Here is a 22481-nt window from a genome sequence, read left to right as displayed (position 1 = left end):
ACATATTGTTTCTATACTTGCCCCTGGTTGAAAGATAAGATAAGAAAGCATGTGTTGCTATTGAATCCAGGTCTGCTTGCGTTCCACTTTTTGCGTATGAAAATGCCTCGCATGGTGGCTGTGTATGTTTATGCTTGTACAAATATGTACTGTGAAATGTTCACTGGAAATGTGCAGGGATCCATAACACCCTTCCCCCATCTCTTCCTGCACTGATGGAGGCCCTAACTAACAACGCTGAATGGTCATAAGAGCTTAATGGTTTGGCTCCAGTGGAAAGCATTCTGCATTCTGGCCACTGCTCCCCGATTGTATCTCGCTGCTCTGGTGTCATTTTATTTCCAGGCAAAGCCGGTAGGCAATGGAAGCATGCACGAGCATACAGCTGAGAGGAACTTCTCAAAGTAGACTGAGTTTTAGGCCATTTGAGGAGCAGTTTGTGTACTCTGTTCATCCTGTGATTTTTGTAAAGCTCAACTTCTTACTGTTATTTATAGCATCTGTTGTGAACTTACTATTGACTGCAAAAAATAAAAACTGATCGATTTTAGAATCTCGGCTGTGAAGGCTAACATTTTCCAGATTGTACCTCTGTGACTGATCAAATCTGCATCTAGCTAACATAGTTAATGTTTTCCATGAACCTTTTATCACTGTACTAACACTGATATCAGGACCACAAAACATTAACCTGTCAGTGTCACTGCTGTGCTGAGATTAATCCACCACCCAAATAACATCTGGTCAGCTCTAGTCCTAGAGCCTTTTACGCTGATGGGCTAAAGGGGGCCTGGTAACCTAGCAACAGAGACCATATAAACACCTACTGAATAAGCCAGTGGATGGAAATTTATTTAATCTACTCTCGATAAATGTTTATTAACTAATAGATTTTTAGTATCACAAAGAAATGACCCAGTACTCTAGAAATTAAGCTTATTATACTATAACATTTTAAAACCAAAGGGTTTATTCCCTTCTTCAGCAGGGATACTGTAGACATGTACGTAAAGAACTGCTGCGGTAATCATAAAGACCCCGATGCTCTAAAGTAGGTCTGTGCAACACTGATTACAATTTATAATTTTAAAATATCGTGGCAAACAATTTAATCATCCAAAGACAATGATAATGAGCACTTCTACATGTTTGGCTTCATGGAGAGTACAGGAGTGTGTAATGATATGAGCTGTGCAGTCAGAAACTTCGAAATTCGGGGGAAAATCAGCTGGTGGTGGAAGTTATTTAACTGTGCAGTAAACTGTTCAACTTTTTTTTTTTCTTTTTTTTTTTAAAAATCATTTAATTTAAAAAAAAAAATGTTTCAAATGCAATTTTTATTTGTATAGTGCTTTTTACAATGGACATTGTCTCAAAGCAGATTTACAGAAACATATAAACACAGTAAACAGATTTTAAATGTGCAAATTTATCCCAATTGAGAAAGCCGGTGGCGAAGGAAAAACTCCCTAAGATGTTAAGAGGAAGAAACCTTGAGAGGAACCAGACTCAGAAGGGAACCCGTCCTGATCTGGGTAAAACAGATAGTGTGAAAGTAATGGAAAGTGCATTATGGTTTAATATGAAAGAGCCCTTTTGACTGGTGACACCCCTAAGAAATATAGTTACATATGTACTTCTAATGTTGTTCTTCTTCTAATATACTGTCTAATGTTCGCTAAATCGAACTACATCGAACATGATTTTATTTGACATTAATATTCCCCATTTACCATGACAGAATGGGAAGGGGTGGGGCTTCCAGGAAGTGTCTGTTAATTTTGCTGAGGTCAAAAAACCTGCAGATCATTCCAGATTCTCTCATTGATATGCTTTCGTTTTTAAGGGGAGAAAAATACTGCTCTTTCGGCTTTTCTTTTCTTTTTTTTTTGAGTGAACTTGTAAAATACATGTGCTGTGATATTTATGTGGCACTTCTAAGCAAAATGCATAACAGTTGGCAGGCCTGGGAATATAATCGCTAATAAACTGTATATTGTGGCAATGTAATATAGTGTAATATTAGGGATGATATCACATGCCTACTCTATAGTGTACAGTTGTAGAAGATAAATGATTTGTAATTTATCATCTGGTGTCATTCCTCTCAAGGTTCCTCCGTCGTGTTCTTCCAGGGAGTTTTTCCACATCAATGTTGCCTCTGGTTTAATCATTAGGGATCTAATTATAAATCTGCATTTGGATTTCTGTCAAGCAGCTTTGTGATGATGCCTATTGTTAAAACCTCTATACAAATAAAATTGAATTGAATAATAAGGTCCCACAGTTCTCTCCCTAGCTTAACTGCGCAGTGCCAAGTTAACTGCCAGAGAGCTACTGTTGGGCCTGTGAGCAGAACCCTTAACCCCTTAGTTGCTCAGCTCTGTGCTTGGATCTCAGTCTCCTTTGTGATTTGGCTTTGGATGAAAGCATGAGAAGAAATAGAAATGATTTCTTTTGCGATCACCAAGACTGACATGGAAAAGCCTATATCTGGACGATTTAAAGAACAACAATAGTGTGATTTTTACAGAGCTGGATGGATGGAGGGATTATATGAACAGAGGAATAGCGAGAGGAGAGGGGGAGGGATTTGGAAGCGAGGGGTTTCCTGGGCAGAGAGAAGGTTGAGGAGCCTGACTGGAGCAGCTTGGGCTGGGTCTGCATTCTTGGCAGCTGGCAGAGGAAGCTAGTGTGTGTGAGAATCAAGTTAACCAGCTTGGCACTTTTCCTCCTCACTCTGGCTGGCTTGAACGGTTTGCTGCCCCGATTCTGAAGAGATTCAGGCAGTAGTTGTTTGGAACTGTTTTAGGTTTAATTACTTCTTATTTGGATATTAAGGGGGTGTATCTGTTGTGTATTGGACAATACAAAGCATATGTGACAAACAGCTTTGAGGAATCAGCACTGCCTCCCAGTATTTTGCGCAGTATTGATGACAATGCACTGAATTTAAAATCTATACCCCTTCGAGAAGATGTAGAGGAAGCCTTTATTTATCACATATGTTACACAGTGAAAGTCACAGCACAGTGAAATTCTTTTTTTCGCGTAGATCAGGTTGTTAGGATGTTTGGGTCGGAGCACGAGGTCAGCCATGATATGGCGCCTCTTGAGCGGATATGGTTAAGGGCCTTGCTCAAGGGCCCAACAGTGTCAGCTTGGCAGTGCTGGGGCTTGAAACCCCGATTTTCTGACCAATAATCCAGAGCCTTAACCGAACAATGAGCTACCACTGAGCAAACAACATACATCTCGTATAGTGCTTTGTGTAAGTACCCCCACCCCTAATAAATCATGTGTGTGTGTGTATATATGTGTGTGAAATATGTGTGTATGTGTGTGTGTGTGTGTGTGTGTGTGTGTGTATATATATATATATATGTATATATATATATATATATATATATATATATATATATATATATATATATATATATATATATATAAAATGAGAGAGATATAGATAGATATTGCATTGTCCTGTCCCCCCAGCCCCCCAAAATGCTTAGTAGAACCACTTTTGGCTGCGATTTGACAGTTACAAGTATTCTGTGACATGTCTCCATCAACTATCCTGATGTCTTTGTCCATTCAGCATTTTTCAGTTCTTGCTTGACAGATTTCTTGCTGGACAAAGTTCTCATTTGGATTGACATCTGTGTTTTGACTGAGCCATTCTAACACATGCAGGTTCCTGCTTTTGAGCGTAGTGTAGCTTTGCCAATATGCTTAGGCTTTTTTATTAAACCTTTTATTAAGTCTCAAACCTCTTACAGACTGGAACAGGTTTTCTTCTGGGATTGTCTTGTATTTGGTTCCATACATCTTGCCATACATCTGAACCCTGATCAGTTTCCTGTTTCCTGCTAATAAAAATCATCTCCATCACAAGATGCTATCACCACATGCTTCACTGTGGTAATGTTCTTAGTGATGAGCAGTGTTGAGATTTCGTGCCAAGGCCAATACAGGTCAATTTTGGTCTCATCAGTCCAGAGAACACTTTTGTACATGTTTAAGACTCAAACATATCTTGTATCGCTTTTTTTCTCTTCTCACCACTCTTCCATAAAGACATTCTTTGAGGAGTATCTGTGCTGTGGTTGTCCCTCTTCAGCACCTTCAGACTTACCCTTGTTCTCTGGGTTGTTAATCCGACAAATGCCCTCCTTACACAGCCACTGGCTTTTGGAGGACATTCCCCTATAGCTATGGTTGTCATATTCTTTCTATTTTTAATAATACCTTTTAATGGTACTTCATCAAATGTTGAAACTTTCGGGGGGGGGGGGAGATTATGAATCCTTAACTGATACTTTTCCAGAGCTTTGGACTTGTTTTGATAGCTCATTACTGATGTTGTTTGTTTAGGTATATTCTCTAACAAACTGTGTGGACTTCCAGGAACTGGAGTTTTTATATTGCGAACATGTGACCCTTTAATTGCACGTAGGTGGACTCCAGTAAGCTAATAATGTGATTGTGGCAACTGTTTGCACCAGAACTAATTACACAGCAATGGGGGTGAGCACTTTTGCAATCCCAACTTTTATTATTATTATTATTATTATTTTATATATATTTTCTTAATAAAGATTATTGCTATATTTGACTGTATTGGTCCCTCCCACTTTTATATTTTAGCTATTTTGCGTAGATCCATGACATACTGTATAATCCCAGTTAAGTCCCTTTCATTTCCAGATTGTGTAAAATGTGAAAAAGCTCAAGAGGCGGGGCAGGAACGTGGTACAGTAGTGAGTTCACAGGCTTCATGCCCTGAGTTACATGAGAGTTTAATAGTGGATGTGAATTAGTAATAAAAGCCAGTAGTGTATGTCACTGTGCTCAGGTTTTGATTTATTGGTCAGCATCACTGCCGTTGCTCTGAGCCAGCCTTAGGGCTGTGTGTGTGTGATGGAGAGAGAGAGCGAGGGAGTGGAGAGAATGTTAATCAGGTAGTTGACATGAGCCTTATGGTTTGAGTTTGACCCAGTGCTGGTGGTCACTTTGAGAGGCCTGTCCTGCACCTGCTGGGTATCAGAATCAGGGAAAGAGCTCTCAGAGGCCGTATTGAATCACCCTGTAGTGCCAAACAGGATTCACTGTAATAAACAAGCTTTTGAGCCTTTGGTCTGTCGGATTGCTTTGATTATCATGGCAGAGGCTTTCCACTGCCATGTGTCTGAGTAAGTCTCATGTACTGTACCGTTTTTCTTGTTTCTTTGAGAAAAGCTCTTCCTGCCAATAAATAATTTCAGACAGAATAAAACTAATGTCTGACATGCCAGAGTGTAGATACTGTTGAGAATTTGTAGAGAAGATCAGGAGACTTTGAAGTATTTTCAGCAGGATTCTTCATTGCAGATGAGAGCATCAGTCTACAACATCAGAAAATGCTTTTTCACGCTATAGTCCTCAAGTCTAACTACGGGGGACGTACCTTGTACATTTATATGCATTCAGTGGGCCGTCCTTAGAGGTGTTTCACCAGACCTAATCCAATTCATTTATCTACATCCACACCTAGGGTCCTGCATTCACAGTTGACTCAGACAGTGATCAAAGAAACAGGCAGCCCCATTCAACTGTAAAGTCTCAGTATGACTTATGATGATCTGGGATAAAAAAATAAAAATAAAAAAAGAGGATCAAAGTGACCCTAAATTGTGCATTCCAGCAGTACTCGTACGATACTGCAGATTGTATCTGGAAAATCTCCAGTACTTTTGCACTTTTACCTTACTGACAATCTGATCGGATTTTGTATACAGAATGCCTTCTGTTTGGATCAGTCTTTAAATGTTGATTATTATTATTGCCACATATAAACACCAAATTCCAGAAAATCAGTCCCTGAATTTGAGTCAGCTGGCTGAGATGACCAACATCACAAATATATTCAGTTCTCTAACAGCATCAATGGAGCTGGATTGTTTGGGCAGTTAATCAGGCCTCATACCCTCCTCATACTATGCATCACACAGTGACCATGTGACACCGGGTCTAAATACAGGCTCAGATTGTAGTGTATGACTGGCATAATGTGTCAATTCGACCCTTCGGTCCCATTTTAGTGTTTCCTGGAAAACATCTGCATGTTAAACCTGGGTAAAAAAAAAATTCTGTGAAATGAGCATAGAAAGAGCTGCTGCTTGTGGATAATTGGCAGGAGCAGATGGTTAGTTAGACAGAGTATACAGAGAGAGCTGTGACAGTGTTGTGTTTGTGTGGCTGTTTTAATGAGCACCGTGTTTCTGATGTGTGCTTTCCCTCATTATTCTCCCCCTCCTTCTTTTTCTCTACATCAGGAGACTACATCCTTGATGCCAAACCAAAAGAGATCTCTGAGGCTCAGCGTTTGAACTACGAGCAGGTAAGGGGCTGTTTATAGCGGCGCTGTTTTCCAAACATCTGGACGCACTGCAGAGGCATTTGCTTGGTGTTTAGAAACCTGAGCCGTATGAGGCTGTCTGATAGAAATGCATCACGCAGGAACGGATGGTCTGGTGTATTCTCAGAGCTGTATGAGAGGGATTGGAGGTGCACCCAGTCATGTTACTCACACAGTGGGACCATCTACACCTTTTCACCCCATTCTCATTATAGCTCTCATAGCCTCATGCTGTTTCAGTACGGCTGAGTTCAGGGTGAGGGGGGACGGATTTTTTCAGGATGTACATAAATCTGCAGAAAATAGACCGCGTTGAGGCAGAATATAGAATAGAATAGAATAGGCAGAAAGTCGAAAATATCTGCTTTTAGGCAGACCTTAAATTATATACAAGTTCATCTAAATTACATTTTCATTGTATAAAGGCCAGGAAAAATTTTACTTTTATTTTCCACAAGACTACTACCAGAATTTCTAATAGTGTGGTTTTTAGTACCAACAGGAAGTAATGGTATTTGGAGGACGGATTAACACTGCTGTTCATTGTTGACTGGTTTTGCACATCATTTATGGCATTTTATGGCATTTTGGCAGGCACCCTTATCCAGAGCGACTTACATTTATCTCATTTTTATACAATGAGCAGTTGAGGGTAAAGGGCCTTGCTCAAGGGCCCAGCAGTGGCATCTTGGTGGGATTTGAACTCATGACCTTCTGATCAGTAGTCCAGTGTCTTAACCACTGAGCTTAACTACTTGAAGGAATATTAAATTGAAAATGTAAACATTATCTGAGATAAGTTAACATTTGTTTAAATGACAAAAAATAAGAAGTTTATATATTTTGAGTATTTTGTTAAATGGTAAAATGTAATTGTTGCCATATGGCAACAGCATTTGATAATGGAACTGTGGTACTGGGGTGTATTCATGAACTGAAATGGGTCTACATGGCAAAAAAGACACTAGGCTTCTCTAGTAGTATATTTACATTTTTATCACATTCAAAGTAAGAAAAATATTTTTCTATTGCACCTTATGTTCTCAATTTTATGTTTCAACAGATAGAATTAAGAATTCAAGAGAGAATTTAAACAATACTTCACCCAAAACTTGTTTGGATCAAATTTTTGTGTATTTTGAGTGAGTAAATCCATCCACAATCTTTTACAACTGTAATTTCTTTCTAGAAGAAATAACTTTTGCATGCTTACTGGGTGGCAAAAAAAAATGCAAATTACAGTCTGGAAAATGCAGACTATATTTTCATGCTACAGTTAATGACATTTAAAAAATAAATTGAACATAGAAAGTCTGGAGAGGTAAAAAAAAAAAGGTCTTAAAGGTCAAACGACAGAGCAGGAACCCTGGTGTCATTGATGTGCTTGTTTGAACGCCAGTCAGGTGAAAAACGAACTGCAAGCTCCATTATTATCGGACTATCATCCATTTTTAACAGTTAATACAGATGTTAGTGAAGCTGCATGGTTACTCCGAAAAGGTCATGTTTAGAACATGAGAAATGCTTATGCAGATGTTACTGATCATATAAGAGTGTTGAGAGAGATAAAGTGTAGAATAGCGCGAGAGATGAAGAGAATAAAAAATGAGAACCCCTCCCTGTTATGTTATCCTCCTTTTCTTCCTCTTGCTCTGCTTTCTGCCCCTCTTTCAGCGACAGTGGCGCCAGGCCAGAAGTGCGTGTGTGTGTGTGAGAGAGAGAGAGAGAGAAAGAGAGAGGATCACAGTGTACTGAGCCAGCTCTCTGGTTCTGAACATGCTGTACATAGTAAAGACAGCGCATGCTCAGAAATCCAGCACTGCTCAGTGTCTCATCGCCCTTTATCAACGTTGACGGCGAGGATGTTCGTCTTCTGAAAATAAAGCCTAATTATGATACAGCTGTCAGGATTTCAAAGGTCTTTTCTTTCTGCCCTTGTCAGCCGTGATGTGTTGTAGCTCACATATTGTCCTTTTCCTGAGCTCGTTTACGGTGAGGTTCATTTTTCCCCGTCTCCACTCGCACTCCTGAGCACTTGGGTCTATTTTTGTATGTGGGCTCTGAAAGCGTGAGAAGAGCCGGATTAAAATAGAAGCGTCTCAGATGCTCGTGTGTGTGTGTTTATGTTGTAGCTCGGCCTGAAGCTGGCTCAGTTGGTGAGTGTTAGATGTTCTTCTGTGCTGCTGTCATTTCAAGAGTGTAAATGCTCCAGAAGGGATGGACTGGCAGGCGTAGCACTCTCCTTGCCTTTCTGTGTTTAATGTCTGGTGCTGTCTGTTCTACTCCACATGTTTGGCTCACCAAAGCCATCTGCTACAGTTCAAGTGTAATGACAGCTGCGTTTTTTTCAAAGATTTGATTATTCTTTGAACCCCTCACCTAATAGTAGAGTTCGACCAATAGTGGATTTTACCGATCCCGATAACTAAGTTGGGCAGATAACCAGTTAATCAACTGAGAGTTTTGCATTCAGTATCAATTTTAAAAACCAACACTCAAAGTAAAATATTGCTGAACTTTTATTACAAAAACAAACCGTACCAACTGTACCATGAAAATGTACTGTACTCTTTTTTTTTTTTTTTTTTTTTTTTTTTTAATAAAATAATAATCCTTGTAGTTCCAACAATTGGTTAAACCGATCAATCAGTCGACCTCTAATTAATAGATCTGTAGCAGTGATGCACCAGAATGAAAATCTCGAACAAAATGGAGGCCAAATGTTATTTTGATGAAAAACAGAAAAGCCCTCCATCCTGTTTTTTGTGTCTGAAAACTTAAAGGATCAGCTTTACCTCTGACACTAGTGACTCGTTCCAAAAATGCACTGTTCTAGCTGTGCTGTTTAGAGTAAATCAACACCCACTGAATCAGAATCGAGAAGTCAGCTGCTCTGTGGTATAAATTCTTATGTCTTGCTTTTTATTTCTACTTTTGAAACAGTTTAAAACCTACAAGCGAATTGAAATTACCGATAAGCAAATTATTGTCATAGCCAAAAGGGAAATGATGCAGGCGGTGCGGATCAGGTATTGATAACGGGGACGTAACGGTAGTTGAATCTAGATTCAAGTAATTCATATTCAAATAAATGCAGATTAATAGAAATACCAATATAAACACATCCGCCTCCCCAAAGCCATGGCCCCGAACGCAGGGTAGAACCACACAGAATGCTAATGCTACAGGAGGAACTTTCTGAAATGACAGGCAACATGATTGACAGGCAGCTAGAAACACCTGATTGGTTGGGTGTTGGTTTCTCACATCATTTACAGAGGCTGGAGTTTCTACTCTCAGCAATCAGAGTGTGTGGAGAATTTAAAATATTACGCAAAAGTGTTCTGATTTCTTCACTGACCCATTTATAAGTCTCCGCTTTAAAGACCGAGAGAGGGGACTGGAAATGGAAGGTTTATTGGAGACCAGTCAGACACAGTATTTATATCACAGCTGTTTATAATACCATGGAGAGAGGTTAGACCGATGTGGCCACACACACACACAGATAGGACAAGTTGGTGAAGCAACAGGGAGCGAGAATGCGTGAGGGTGGGCGAGGGTGAGTACTGAGGTGGGAGCACAGCATGGTGTGATGAGGTCGTGTGCAGATGGGTTTGGGTTGCGGCAGGTTGCCCAGTGGAACCGACGGTGCTGTAATGAATCATGTTCACACACGTTCCAACAGGATGCTGACTCATGTTCCCGCACAGCACAACTAAGCAGTTTTCAGAAAATATTTTATGTGGCTTCTATTTATGAATCATCACATTCAAGTTCATGCCCTGTGACAGTATAAGCAATATCACAATTTAACACACACACACACACACAGTGTGTAAAGCCTAAGTGCAGCCCAAATGGCCTGAATAAAACAAGAGCGAGATCAAAAGAAAGGAGTGAGTAAAATGCTTTCCCTAATAGACTGAAACTTCATCCTAACATCCAATGACTACAGTGTAAAATATGAAACCAAATTTGATTAACATCCAGTAAGACTAAATTGATAGAAATACGATAACACACAGTACAAACACCAGCTGAAGCCACTATTGAGTACGTTTGATCGACAGCCCTCTGTCTGTCTGAAATTCCCAGTTTGCGTCACCATTTAGAGAACGTAGCGTTATCTCAGTAGGACGTACTTGCTAGGCTAGCGCCAGCTTTCTGGATTGCTCAGTCTCGGAGACTAGTGACGTGGGAATTCATAGTTTTGATAACAGCTAGCTGGGAAATACAAACAAAGTTAGCATGCTTAGCCACAAAGATTAGCCACAACCCCATTACATCAAAAAGTATGCGTGTGTGTGTGTATGTGTGTGAGGCAGCAGCTGCCGAGTTCCTAGCCATGACTCCATCGACAGGCCGTGTTTGTGTGTGCAGGAAGTACAGCAGGATTCGCTGACCTCGGCCTGATGGGAGAGTGTTCAATAACCCTGTGTTTGCTGCTGCTCAATGGCCTGCCGTTTTGTAAAGTTCAATTATGATTGCTTTATTGTGCAGTATATGGGCCTGGCTGAGTAAATGTTATTTTTCTCTCTCTCTCTTCTTTCTTTTTGTATTTGTCTGCTGGTTATTCTCCGTTTCTTTTCCTCTTACTTGTGTTCATATCAGTGAGCTTCAAGGGAAGCACCACACTTGGTTTTAGTTACAAAAACATTTATTTCAAATGATTGGGGGTGGGGACGTGAATAGGAATAACAATTAAAACTGTGTGTGTGTATACATGATGATTTAGCCATTCGCAATGCTTTCACTATGCTTAAATGCATGTACAGTATGTGTACTCACGATGGCTGCAGCACATATCCTGCTTTCATTCAGCACGCCAATTATACATGTCCAAAAAAATCAACACATCTGTGGCATCATAGCAACATAGACATAATGTGAAGCAACACACCAAATAACATACAAATGGCAGCTACTGAGAAATATAAGCTCGGGTGACACGACAAGGTTGGTTTAATGGCCTGATTTAACATCTGTATTGGAGTCGCTGCAGCTGTCTCCGCCAGTTTCTCAAGATACATATCATCATAGACTTCTTCACTTCTTCTCCCACCATCTGCACTGTTTAGCTTGTTCTGCGAAATCAGATGAAGTTGTCAGAGAAGGAATTCCAGTTCTGAAGTGGTGTTTTGGCTCTGACCTGCCCGTTAGTGGACAGAGCTTTTTAATCCTCCGGATGTTTGAAACGCGAGTATGTGCACAATGCTGCTTGCGTAGCTACTGTGTCCACATGCGTAAGTGTAGTCATATGTTTGGTATAACCCTGGCCTTAGTAGTTAGCTATTATCATCTTGGCTCCAGTGCGAAACAAAAAAAAGCAGCCGTCATCTATCAAAAGTTTTGGGTAAAAAGGAAGCAGCATACATGTCATTTTTGACCAAACTGGTCTTTGTTTTGGTGGTTCACTGTTAATGGTCATGTACATTGTACTGCTTTCATTTCTCCTAATTTTGTGTGTGTGTGTGTGTGTGTGTGTGTGTGTGTGTGTGTGTGTGTGTGTGTGTGTGTGTGTGTGTGTGTGTGTGTGTGTGTGTGTGTGTATAGAACATGAGTGATGCCATGGCCGTCCTCCACAAGCTACAGACAGGTTTGGACGTGAATGTGAAGTTCACAGGTGTCAGGGTGTTTGAATACACCCCAGAGTGCATCGTCTTTGACCTGCTCGACATCCCACTGTACCATGGCTGGCTGGTTGAACCCCAGGTGTGTGAACTCATTCATAAAACTACTGCTGCATCTGGGACACAAAATGGTGCACCATATTGTTTACTCCCATTGTATTGTAAATTGCGTGTTCAAAGAAATCAGATATGCTAGTGTTTTTCCCATCGGATGTTTCTAAATCGGGTGTTTCTAAATCGGGTGTTTCTAAATCGGGTGTTTCTAAATCGAGTGTTTCTAAATCGGGTGTTTCTAAATCGTTTTTTACGTTTTCTGTTTTGAGACTTAAAAGCATGGCGTCAGCTAAACACAGTTACTGTTCTGGAACAGTACAGACATGAGCAGGAAGAATCCTTACTGTCTAAAAACACTGATTCTCGCTGTAATGAGACAGCTCTGAACTTAGATTAACATTTAAGGTGTATCCTGAGGCACCCAGGGCAACAAGAGCAACATGGTGTAGAGTCATTTTTTACATCAAAATGTTACATATTGCAGCTTTAATGTAAATGCACTCATTGGTCACTTTAGTAGTAAAATGTGTATGCCTGCATTTTCATGCAGTTATCCAGTCAGCCAGTCATGTGGCAGCAATTCAATGCATAAAATCATGCAGATGCAGTTCAAGAGCTTCACAGCAATGCTGGGAGAAACAAAAAACATCCACTCGGTGCCCCTTCTGCAGGACCGTGTTGATTAGAGAGGTCAGGGGAGAATAGCCAGACTGGTTTGAGCGGAGACGAAGGCTACTGTAACTCTCATAACCAGTCTTTACGACTGTGGCGAGCAGAAAAGCAACTCGGAATGCACCAAGCAACGCTTTTCCAATCTTTAACTGTCCCATTTCAGTGAAGCCATGTCCACTGTAGCCTCAGATTCCTGTTCTTGGCTGACAGAAGTGGAATCCGATTGTGGTCTTATGTCTTAAGGTTCGTTGTGCCGTGCGATTCGTATAGTTGTATGAATGAGCAAGTGTACCGGTATTCCTATTAAAGTGGCCACTAAGTGTATAGGATGAGAGCCAAAGTAAAGGGAGAATAACTCTGGTTTTGTGTGAAATTAAGCTGCTACACTCATTGTCCCAGCATCCTCTCTGCGTTTGAGTTTATCAGAGTTCTAAGAAACAGAATACTTTTGCTTTGTTTTGTTTTGTTTTTCAGTTTCGTGAAAGATCTCATAGTGTGTTAAACTTACTGCAATAAAACAAGAATATATGTATTTCATATCTCTCTCTCTCTCTCTCTCTCTCTCTCTCTCTCTCTCTCTCTCTCTCTCTCTCTCTCTCTCTCTGTGTAGATGAGTGATATAGTGAAGGCAGTGGGGAACTGCAGTTATAACCAGCTGGTTGAGAAGATCATCAGTTATAAGCAGTCGGAGAACAGCGAGCTGGCTGGAGAAGGTGTGAAGGTCCTTTCATTCCTCCATTACCTCCAGCACTTTCTCTCTCTTACACCTTTTTCAAGGATTGTTTTTCATACTCTCATCTGGTGAAAGTAATCGTGGCATTGGCTGTTCTGTGAATAGGACAGTCTTTATGTAAAAAGGATCGAGTCTGTGTGTGTGTGTGTGTGTGTGTGTGTGTGTTAAATGTTGAGATTTATTGTATATCTTATTACTGACACTCTCTTTCTCTCTTTTTCTTGCTTGGGCACTTTCTTTCTTGTTCTCTTTGTGCGCATTTTCATTTACATCACATTGTTCATTAGGTTAAATTTTTCATGCCTCTTGCATCACATAAATATTTAAATAAATGGCAGCACAAGTTAGTCATGAAGTCTGTAGCTACACACACACACGCGCGCGCGCACACACACACACACACGTGCGCACACACGTCTTTTCTCTGTTTTACTTTTGTTCTTCAGCTTGGGTGTGCCCCTTTCTTTCTACTGTATCACACTGTTTCTGTCTGAGGAGGTCTGTCTCTTTTTCTCTCTCTCTCCCTCCTTCCCTCGCTCAGTATCTCTCTCTCCCCCTCTCTGTAACTCTCTCTACCTCCTTTACATTTTTTCACCTCTCTCTCCTGCCATTTGCTGGGTCTGTGTTTGCCTTCCATCTACATGCTGTGGTTACGTACGTGTACACTCACCATCCACTTTAATAGGAACATCTGTACACTTGCTCATTTATGCAGTTATTTAATCAGCCAATCGTGTGGCAGCAGCACAATGCAGAAAATCATGCAGATACAGGTCAAGCGCTTCAGTTAATGTTCACATCAAACATCAGAATGAAGTCAAAATGTGATCTGTTACATTAACCGTGGCATGGTTGTTGGTGCCAGATGGACTGGTTTGAGTATTTCAGAACCTGCTGATCTCCTGGGATTTTCACACACACCTGAGAATTGGATAACTGCATAAATGAGCAGGTGTACAGGTGTTCCTATTAAAGTGGACGGTGAGTGTATACTCGTAGTTTTGTTTTTGTTTTGTTTTGGTAACGTATAAAGGTGGCAGAAATCTTTGTAGGCTCTTTCCTTTTAAAATTGTTCATATAATCATTAAGACTGGGATACAGTTGCTCTGTCAAGGTTTAGACCTCGGTCTCCAGGTCATCACAACACCAGTTGAAGGAGTATCTTTTAGAATTGATACCAAAGCACATTGAAGCTGTTCTGGAGACCCAACAACATACTGCAACACTTTAGAACAACAGAGACCTTGAGTCCAGTGAGGGAGAAGTTGAGGCTTGTCAGTGTTTTTATTCCATTTTCAGTTCACCTCACAGAGAGCAGAGACTTTAAATCTTCTACAGCTGCTTTAATGTAAAGGTGTGTATTTATCAAAGCACTAAATGAGCCACACCTTTAATTTCTTAGGCTTCAGGTCAGGGTTGAGACTGGTATCATACAGTATCATACTGGCATCATACAGTATGACATGTACCTGCCTGTTTGTATGGATGTGTGTTATATTTCTGCCTATACTATAGTTGGACTTTGTGTGTGCGCGTGTGTATGTGTGCACGTGCATCAGCAGAATTAGTATCTTGCTTCTGTGATGACCTTCAGGACACTGGTACATGGCTGTGTAATGATGTGTATCTTGGTGACGTGTGTTGTCAGGCTTCGTGGCGGAGCAGTTCCTTCACAGCACGGCCACGCAGCTGACCTACCACGGCCTGTGTGAGCTCACATCCACTGTGCAGGAGGGGGAACTGTGTGTGTTCTTCAGGAACAACCACTTCAGTACCATGACCAAATTCAAGGTGAGACGGAACAAACAAAAACACACCCACACGCAGGTCTGTCTGAAAAATTGATTGATTGGCTGGAAGGTGTGTGTTCAAACCGTATAATGTACAGGTAGTTCCAGTCAGTTTAATAACCGTTCTAAGTTATTGCCCTGCCTGTAAACAGCTGTAATCATAGTAACATGCAGTAACATACAGTTACATACAGTAGTTGAAACTTGCAGCTTCATTATTAGTAGAGATGCAGCACAGAAGCAGGTCATTCACACATGTGTGCTTGCGCTCTCTCTCTCTCTCTCTCTCTCTCTCTCACACGTTCTCTCTCTCTCTCTCACACGTTCTCTCTCTCTCTCTTTCATAAAGTTTTACTATAATTCATTCAAATAAATGTCATCTTTTCGCACTACTTTATCTGTGTATGGTTTAGAGCAGGCAGTATTCTAGATGTAACGACCCGTATATAAAATAACTAACGGAAATTTACTGTTCTTATATTTTCGGGGGGGTGTTCGTTGCCTCCATGTCGTGCATTAAAATTGTTGTGGATTACTATCCTTGTACATAAGGAATAATTGACGACGTGCCGTTGAATTATTAGAAAATAATGCACGTGGTCATGGCGCGAGGTGGAGTTGTTGTTGAATGTGTGTGCTGTGGTGGACAGTAGGCTGAATTTTTATGACTTCAGTTAACTTGGCGGCGTGATGTGGAACTGTAATGTTGTCAAGACCTTACTTGAACTACTTTAGCTGTGTATTTACTGAAAAAGAGTTGATTTATACAGAGTATATACAGAACATGTAAAACTGAAAGTAGTGTTTCAATTCATTTTAATGAGCTAGATAAACTCTGTTGTCATAGTTGAACTAAAAGGTGTACTGAAGATTGTATAAGAAGATTTTTTTTTAACTAATTTACCATTTTAACTTATTTTGAATAAGTGATCTCCACACTCACCTTTTAACTTCTTTACTGTGGAGTAAATTGAAGGGGAAAAAACCTGTATCTGGTTGACTTTAATACCTAATAGCACGGTATCTGGGATTTAGACCCTTTGGAAGAGCTTCTGAGTGTTGTCACATCCTCGTTTCTACATTCATTCAGAAACACAAGACGCTATTTAGTTTTTCATTTTCTGCCCCCTAATGGACAGGTTCTTGTTGCATGCATGCATGAATGAAGGAAGACTCCTGGGCGTACATGCTAGACACCTTCACTTGTTCACTTGTTTATACAACAGGGCAGATTGGCACAACAAGCAGTCCCACACTTGACAAAAAAGAAAGCAGCAGCTCTCTGAAGTTCCCTATATTTATCCTTTTTTAATTGAAAATTTTTTTTTTTTATATCCAAGCGTGGCATCACATCCTTCTAGATGTAAACTATACCATATTTCTCTTCAAGTCCACAAAGGTTTTGACAGTTTATTATATTTGTATTTATGTTTGTAGATTGTCAGAATTTGTTGTATGGTTCAGCATTTAGACGACTCACATTGGTTGTAACGAACAAGGAATCCAAAGGCAAAAAAACTTTTGTGGTGGAAAAGCCAGTTCAGACACCACTCTTGTGTCCTGTGGGATTCCAGTCCTGATGCCCACCTTTAGTTCCTTAAGTCAGTAAATAAATTAGCATGCAGTGGTGAATAAATAACTGTCATGCACTCAGTGTCCTAAAATGAGACTGAAACCTTTTTAAAGATATTGCTACTGAAGCAGATGAACACAATGTAACCCAGCTTACATTAGCCAAGCTTTCACATACTGACACACTCGCAGATTTTCAAAAGCCCTTCAAATCACTTTTCCTCTGGCTCAGCAACAGCCTAATAGAAAGCGAGATGCATCTTCCGAGTGCCTAATCACAAGCCGTGGCCACAGCATTCTTCTAGTTTTATTCTTCTAGTGGTGAGAGATTAACTGTAATAGGTGCGTTATGGTCATACACGACTCAAGTTTGCCTGTTATCACTAATAAACACAGTATAATTTAATTAATTATTATAAAAGTGGCCATGTTTTCACTTGACATTTTGTGCTAAATTGAGAAGTGGTGTTTTATTTGCATATGACTGTTATCACAGCTTTATGGCTGAGTTTCTGGAAGGATATTTTGATGTCAATACGCCATAACACTGACATGTAACTGTCATAATATGTACAGTGTGATGTGGCCTGACATGAAGCGGAGTTACTGTTACCCCGGACTTGCTTATTTTCATATAACAGCACATCCACTGAAACTTGCCAATGAATACAACTATTTTTAAAATCCATTTAACGTCTGGGAAGTTACTTTCTGTGACATTACAGCATTACGTTATAACATTACATGATATACTTCCAGACTAAACCTGCAGCTTGTCATGTTACTAAGAAACTGGAAAGCACAAGTCGTCTGTCCTGAAGATCTGCACCAGGAAACATACCGCTTTATCTCGGACTCTGGAAAAACACTGGCATCTCCTCACATCAGTGTTAAATAAACTTGCTGCTTACAGAAAGCCGTAACATGCTTTTCTTTTTTAAATAACAGTACTGTTTATCATTTAAATTATGTGAGCATCTAATATACAAGTCCATGAGTTAGTTGTCACTATAGAAACAATAATGTATTCAAACAGAAACAGAAAACCCCCTCTGATCAGTGAGAATCAGGAATTCTACAGCGATGTGGTGTTCAAGTGTTGAGGGTGTTGGGATAAGGTTAAATGTGTGTGTGTGTGTGTGTGTGTGTGTGTGTGTGTGTGTGTGTGTGTGGCAGGGCCAGCTGTACCTGCTGGTAACGGATCAGGGCTTTCTGACTGAGGAGAAGGTGGTGTGGGAGAGTCTACATAACGTGGACGGAGACGGAAATTTCTGCGATTCAGAGTTCCGTCTGAGACCCTCCGACCCCGAGAGTGTCTACCATGGCCAGCAGGACCAGATCGATCAGGTCAGGACATCTCCTTACTTAATGCTCTCCGCTTTAACGTAGTCCCCTTTAACGTAATTACCTTTATGGCGATCGCCTCTACAAGAGGTTTGTAAATATCCACCCGCTGGCTACATAGAATTACTTTGTCAGTTTTAGCTAACTGTTTGTGTAGGACTTGAGTTTATACCCCTAAATTGATTTAGACAACTTGTAATTGGGTTTATGAAGATGTTAATATGATTAATCTATAAAAATCAGTTTACTTGTAGTCCGTCTGGTACTACTACATGAATTCTAGGTGTCTGGTGGCCTAATACAATGCTGCCATCTGCTGGATATATTTTAAATTACCGTACTAAAAATGGCAAATGTTAAAATAGGACATGTTAACAGTGGAGGGTGGTAAAGCGCTACATTTACTTTGTTACTTTTACTTGAGTAATTTTTGGGGGAAAAAAAATATTTTTAAGAGTAAGTTTAACTGGTCATACTTATACTCTTACAAGTTTATTTTTAATCGTAGAAATACATTCTGCGGCGTTCCTCTGTCACTGTTAAATGTTAATGAATATATGTAGTTTTAGTAATTAGTTTAAATCACGTATAGTGAGGTCGTGAGTCTCGCGATACGCTGCAGTGGTCTGAATGTGGACACAAGAACCTCTCACTTTTTTATCACCTCAGTCCTGGAGAGGGGGGAATAGTGAGCATGTGGAGGGAGGGATACAGGACACACACTTCTGTTCTGTTGTCTTGTTTAAATGCAGATTTGTGTTGTGAAAATAAAGACAGTCAACCGTTGGGAAAAGGTGTTTTTTTTGGGGTGTGTGTGAGATTTTATGTTGAAAATGACAGGTTCTGTGTTATTGGACCCATCACAGGACTGGGATATGCTGTGTCATGTTGAACCCAGGTTTTATATCATATAAACAGAGGAGAGGTGTGACTTACAGTTCTCCATGTAAGCAGATTCAGGATTTTCCCTTCATTTTAATCAGATCTGACGTCTTCTCATTGGATACTTTATTACTGTTACTTGAGTAATTATTTTTATAAGTAGTTTTACTTGTACTCGAGTGAAATCTTTGGCTACTCTACCCACCTCTGAATGTTAATTGGCTGTTATGAATAAGCTTGTGTACTTAAGGCAGTCCCTGTACAGTCCCCTATACATGCCTCATTATGTATACATGCAGGTTTTCATGAGCGCTTTTAATCTTCTGTCCCTGCATCCACAGAGCTTTATTTCCCAGAATACCTGGTGCAGTTCTTACCTCATCACCTCTAAGGGTTCTGTTCAAAAGCAGCCACAGGGCTTAGTGATTTTTTTTTTTTATTATATAGAGTCAGATTTTAGGGTAGTACAGTCATTACATTGGGTCAAGGGGTTAGTGTGAAAGTGGCAGTGATGTGCATTGTTCGAAACAGTCCTTAGTGAGGTGCAATAGTGATCTAGTAAAAGGTGGCGTGTAGTTGTGCACACATGGCTCTCCTGATACGTGGCTCTCCTGATACATGGATGTTGGCACAGCTGCTGGGAGGCAAAGCTTTATCGATAATTAATGCTGAAAATGCACCCCTCCTTCTTCTTCCCTCCACTTGTATGTCCTTGTGGGGTTAGACACCGCAAAGGTTTAATGTAGAAATGACACGATGTCTCACATCCTCTGTCTCTTTGCCTATATTGCGTCTTGAATAATAGAAGATATTTTTTGTTACTTGAGTTGTGTGTCAGCTCATGACACTGCTGTGTTTTGCTGGGAAACAGGGTGAACAAGAGTTCAGGTTTTACTTCACGAGAGCAGCAGAGAGTGCTGTTTGTAAAATATAAGCAATATTCATCCATCTTCTATAAGTGCTTAATCCTGGTCAGCGTAGTGGTGGATCTGGAGCCAGTTACAGGAACACCAGATGTGAGGCAGGAATACGCCCTGAAATGGCTCACCAGCATTAAATAACTAGACCTGGATACCTCAATAACTAGAAAATGATCACAAAGTAAAAATTCTGCCAATTGTGCCAGTTATTCGTCACCACTTCGGTCCTAATTACGTCTCCCCTATCACACATACTTTAATGGTGCAGGTTAACATGCATTCTCCAACAATTATGAAGCCAGACACTGCATCTTTTCAAACTGCTGCTCATGTAAAGTTATAGGAGGACAGCTATGAACAAACACTACTCCGTATAGATTCAAAAACAGCAAAAGGACACATTATGGGTGTCTATTAGAGCACCTGACAGCCATCTTATGCTATTGTACATAGTTTCTGTTGACTGAAGTGTGTGTGTGTGTGTGTGTGTGTGTGTGTGTGTGTGTGTGCGCTCACAGGACTACCTGATGGCACTGTCGCTGCAGCAGGAGCAGCAGGTTTCAGAACTGGGCTGGGAACAGCTTCCTGAGGGCATCAGTGATCTGGAGCTAGCGAAGAAGCTGCAGGAGGAGGAAGATCGCAGGGCATCAGAGTTCTATCAGGAGCAGGAGGAGGAGCAGGAGCAGGCTGCTGCAGCCGCACAGGCCCAGGTACAAATACAGACACACAAATTCAGTGTTTCATACATGCATGGGTGACAAAGGGATAATCAACATTAATGTTTTAGTAACCATACGCTCAAAGAACAGCTTCAAGTACACCGTGGCAGATTCTACAAGTCTGTGGAACTGGACTGGAGGGATGAACGCTGTTCTTCAAAAAGATATTCCCTCCATTGCTGTTTTGATGATGGTGTAGAGCACTGTCTAGAAAGTCACTACAGACTGAAGCCATCTGATTTTCTTGCTTTTTTTTTTTGGGTCCTCATCACACCACTGAGTTTTGTTTTTTTTAAGGGTGATGCTTTTCATTCATATATTTCAAAGCACTTTAATATAGAGTAGATATAAAAAGTCTACACACCCCTGTTAAAACGGCAGGTTTTTGTGATGTAAAAAAAAAAAAACAAACAACCAAGATAAATCATGTCAGAACCTTTTCTACCTTTATTCTGAAATGTAACTTATAAACTAAAGTGGAAAAAAATAATCATTTTAGAGGGGGAAAGGGTCAAAAACCTGGTTGCATAAGTATGCACACCCCTAAACTAATTTAATTGAAGCACCTTTAGATTTTATTACAGCATTCAATCTGTTTGGGTAAGAGTCTATCAGTTTGGCACATCTAGACTTAGCAATATTTTGCCATTCTTCCTTGTGAAAGTATTCTAACTCTGTCACATTGGCCCAGCCAGAGTCCAGACCTGGCTGGGCCATTAAAAAACCTTCAACCTGCTTTGGTGAAGCCATTCCTTTGTTGATCTGGAGGTTTGCCAAGCTGAAAGGTGAAATTCCTCTTCATCTTAAATGTTGTAGCAGTAGCCTTAAGGTTTTGCACCAGAATTGACTGGTATTTGGAGCTATTCATTATTTCCTCCACCCTGAAAGTCCCAGTTCCAGCTAAAGAAAAACAGCCCCATGTATGATGCTGCCACCGGCATGCTTCCCCGTGGGGATGGTGTGCTTTTGGTGATGTTTTTTGTGCCAAACATATCTTTTGTTATTATGGGCAAAAAGTTCAACTTTGGTTTCCTTAGACCATAACACAACATTCCACATGATTTTTGGAAATTGGATGTATTTTTTATTTTATTGTTTTAAAAAAAAAAAAAAAAAAAAAACTTCCGTTTTGCCATGCTACCCCATAGCCCAGAGATGTAAAGAATTTGGGAGATTATCATCACATGTAGGGAGCAGTACTTGCCAGGAATTGCTGCAGTTCTTTTAATGTTGCTGTAGGCCTCTTTGCAGCCTCCCAGACCAGTTTTCTCCTGATCTTCTCATCAATTTTAGAGCGATGTCCTGTTCTTAGTAGTGTCACTATCGTGCCATATTTTCTCCACTTGTTGATTTGTCTTTAGTGTTCCATGGTATATCCAATGCCGCTGAATTTTTTTTTGTAATCCTCTCCCATGGCTTTTCCAGTTGGACGTTACCGAGATGATGTCAGGAAAATCCTATAGGAACAGCTGTATTTTATTTGGGGGTAATCAGTCACTTTAATTGAATGCAGGTGTATACTAGTTAGTATTCAACATGAGATTGAATGTGATTGGTTGATTCTGAACACTGCCACATTCCTAGTTATAAAAGGCTGTGCACACTAATACAAGTTGGGTATTGGAAGTATTGGATGTTGCAATTTCACAATAAAGGTGAGACAGGTTCTCGCATGATTTAATTTAGTTTAAAAAAAATTACATCACAAAAACCTTCCATTTTAACATGTATAAAGGGTTTATATCCACTGTAGTGTAACAGCGTG

General features: G+C 40.3%; 1 protein-coding gene across 1 annotated transcript in view; it reads left to right on the top strand.

Annotated features, from left to right (window-relative positions):
- The window catches only part of mindy2 (MINDY lysine 48 deubiquitinase 2), a 37334-nt gene that overhangs the window by 9868 nt on the left and 4985 nt on the right, over window positions 1–22481 (top strand). The window contains exons 3-8 of the mRNA XM_017458628.3: window positions 6315–6379; window positions 11954–12112; window positions 13367–13469; window positions 15138–15280; window positions 18028–18198; window positions 20516–20707. Of these exons, the coding sequence (XP_017314117.1) occupies window positions 6315–6379; window positions 11954–12112; window positions 13367–13469; window positions 15138–15280; window positions 18028–18198; window positions 20516–20707 (833 nt within the window). The remainder of the gene's footprint in view (window positions 1–6314; window positions 6380–11953; window positions 12113–13366; window positions 13470–15137; window positions 15281–18027; window positions 18199–20515; window positions 20708–22481) is intronic.

Source organism: Ictalurus punctatus, chromosome 27 (assembly GCF_001660625.3).
Source record: "Ictalurus punctatus breed USDA103 chromosome 27, Coco_2.0, whole genome shotgun sequence".
Lineage (NCBI taxonomy): Eukaryota > Metazoa > Chordata > Actinopteri > Siluriformes > Ictaluridae > Ictalurus > Ictalurus punctatus.
The sequence above is the reverse complement of the archived record's forward strand: the minus strand, read 5'-3'. Positions and strand labels throughout refer to the sequence as shown.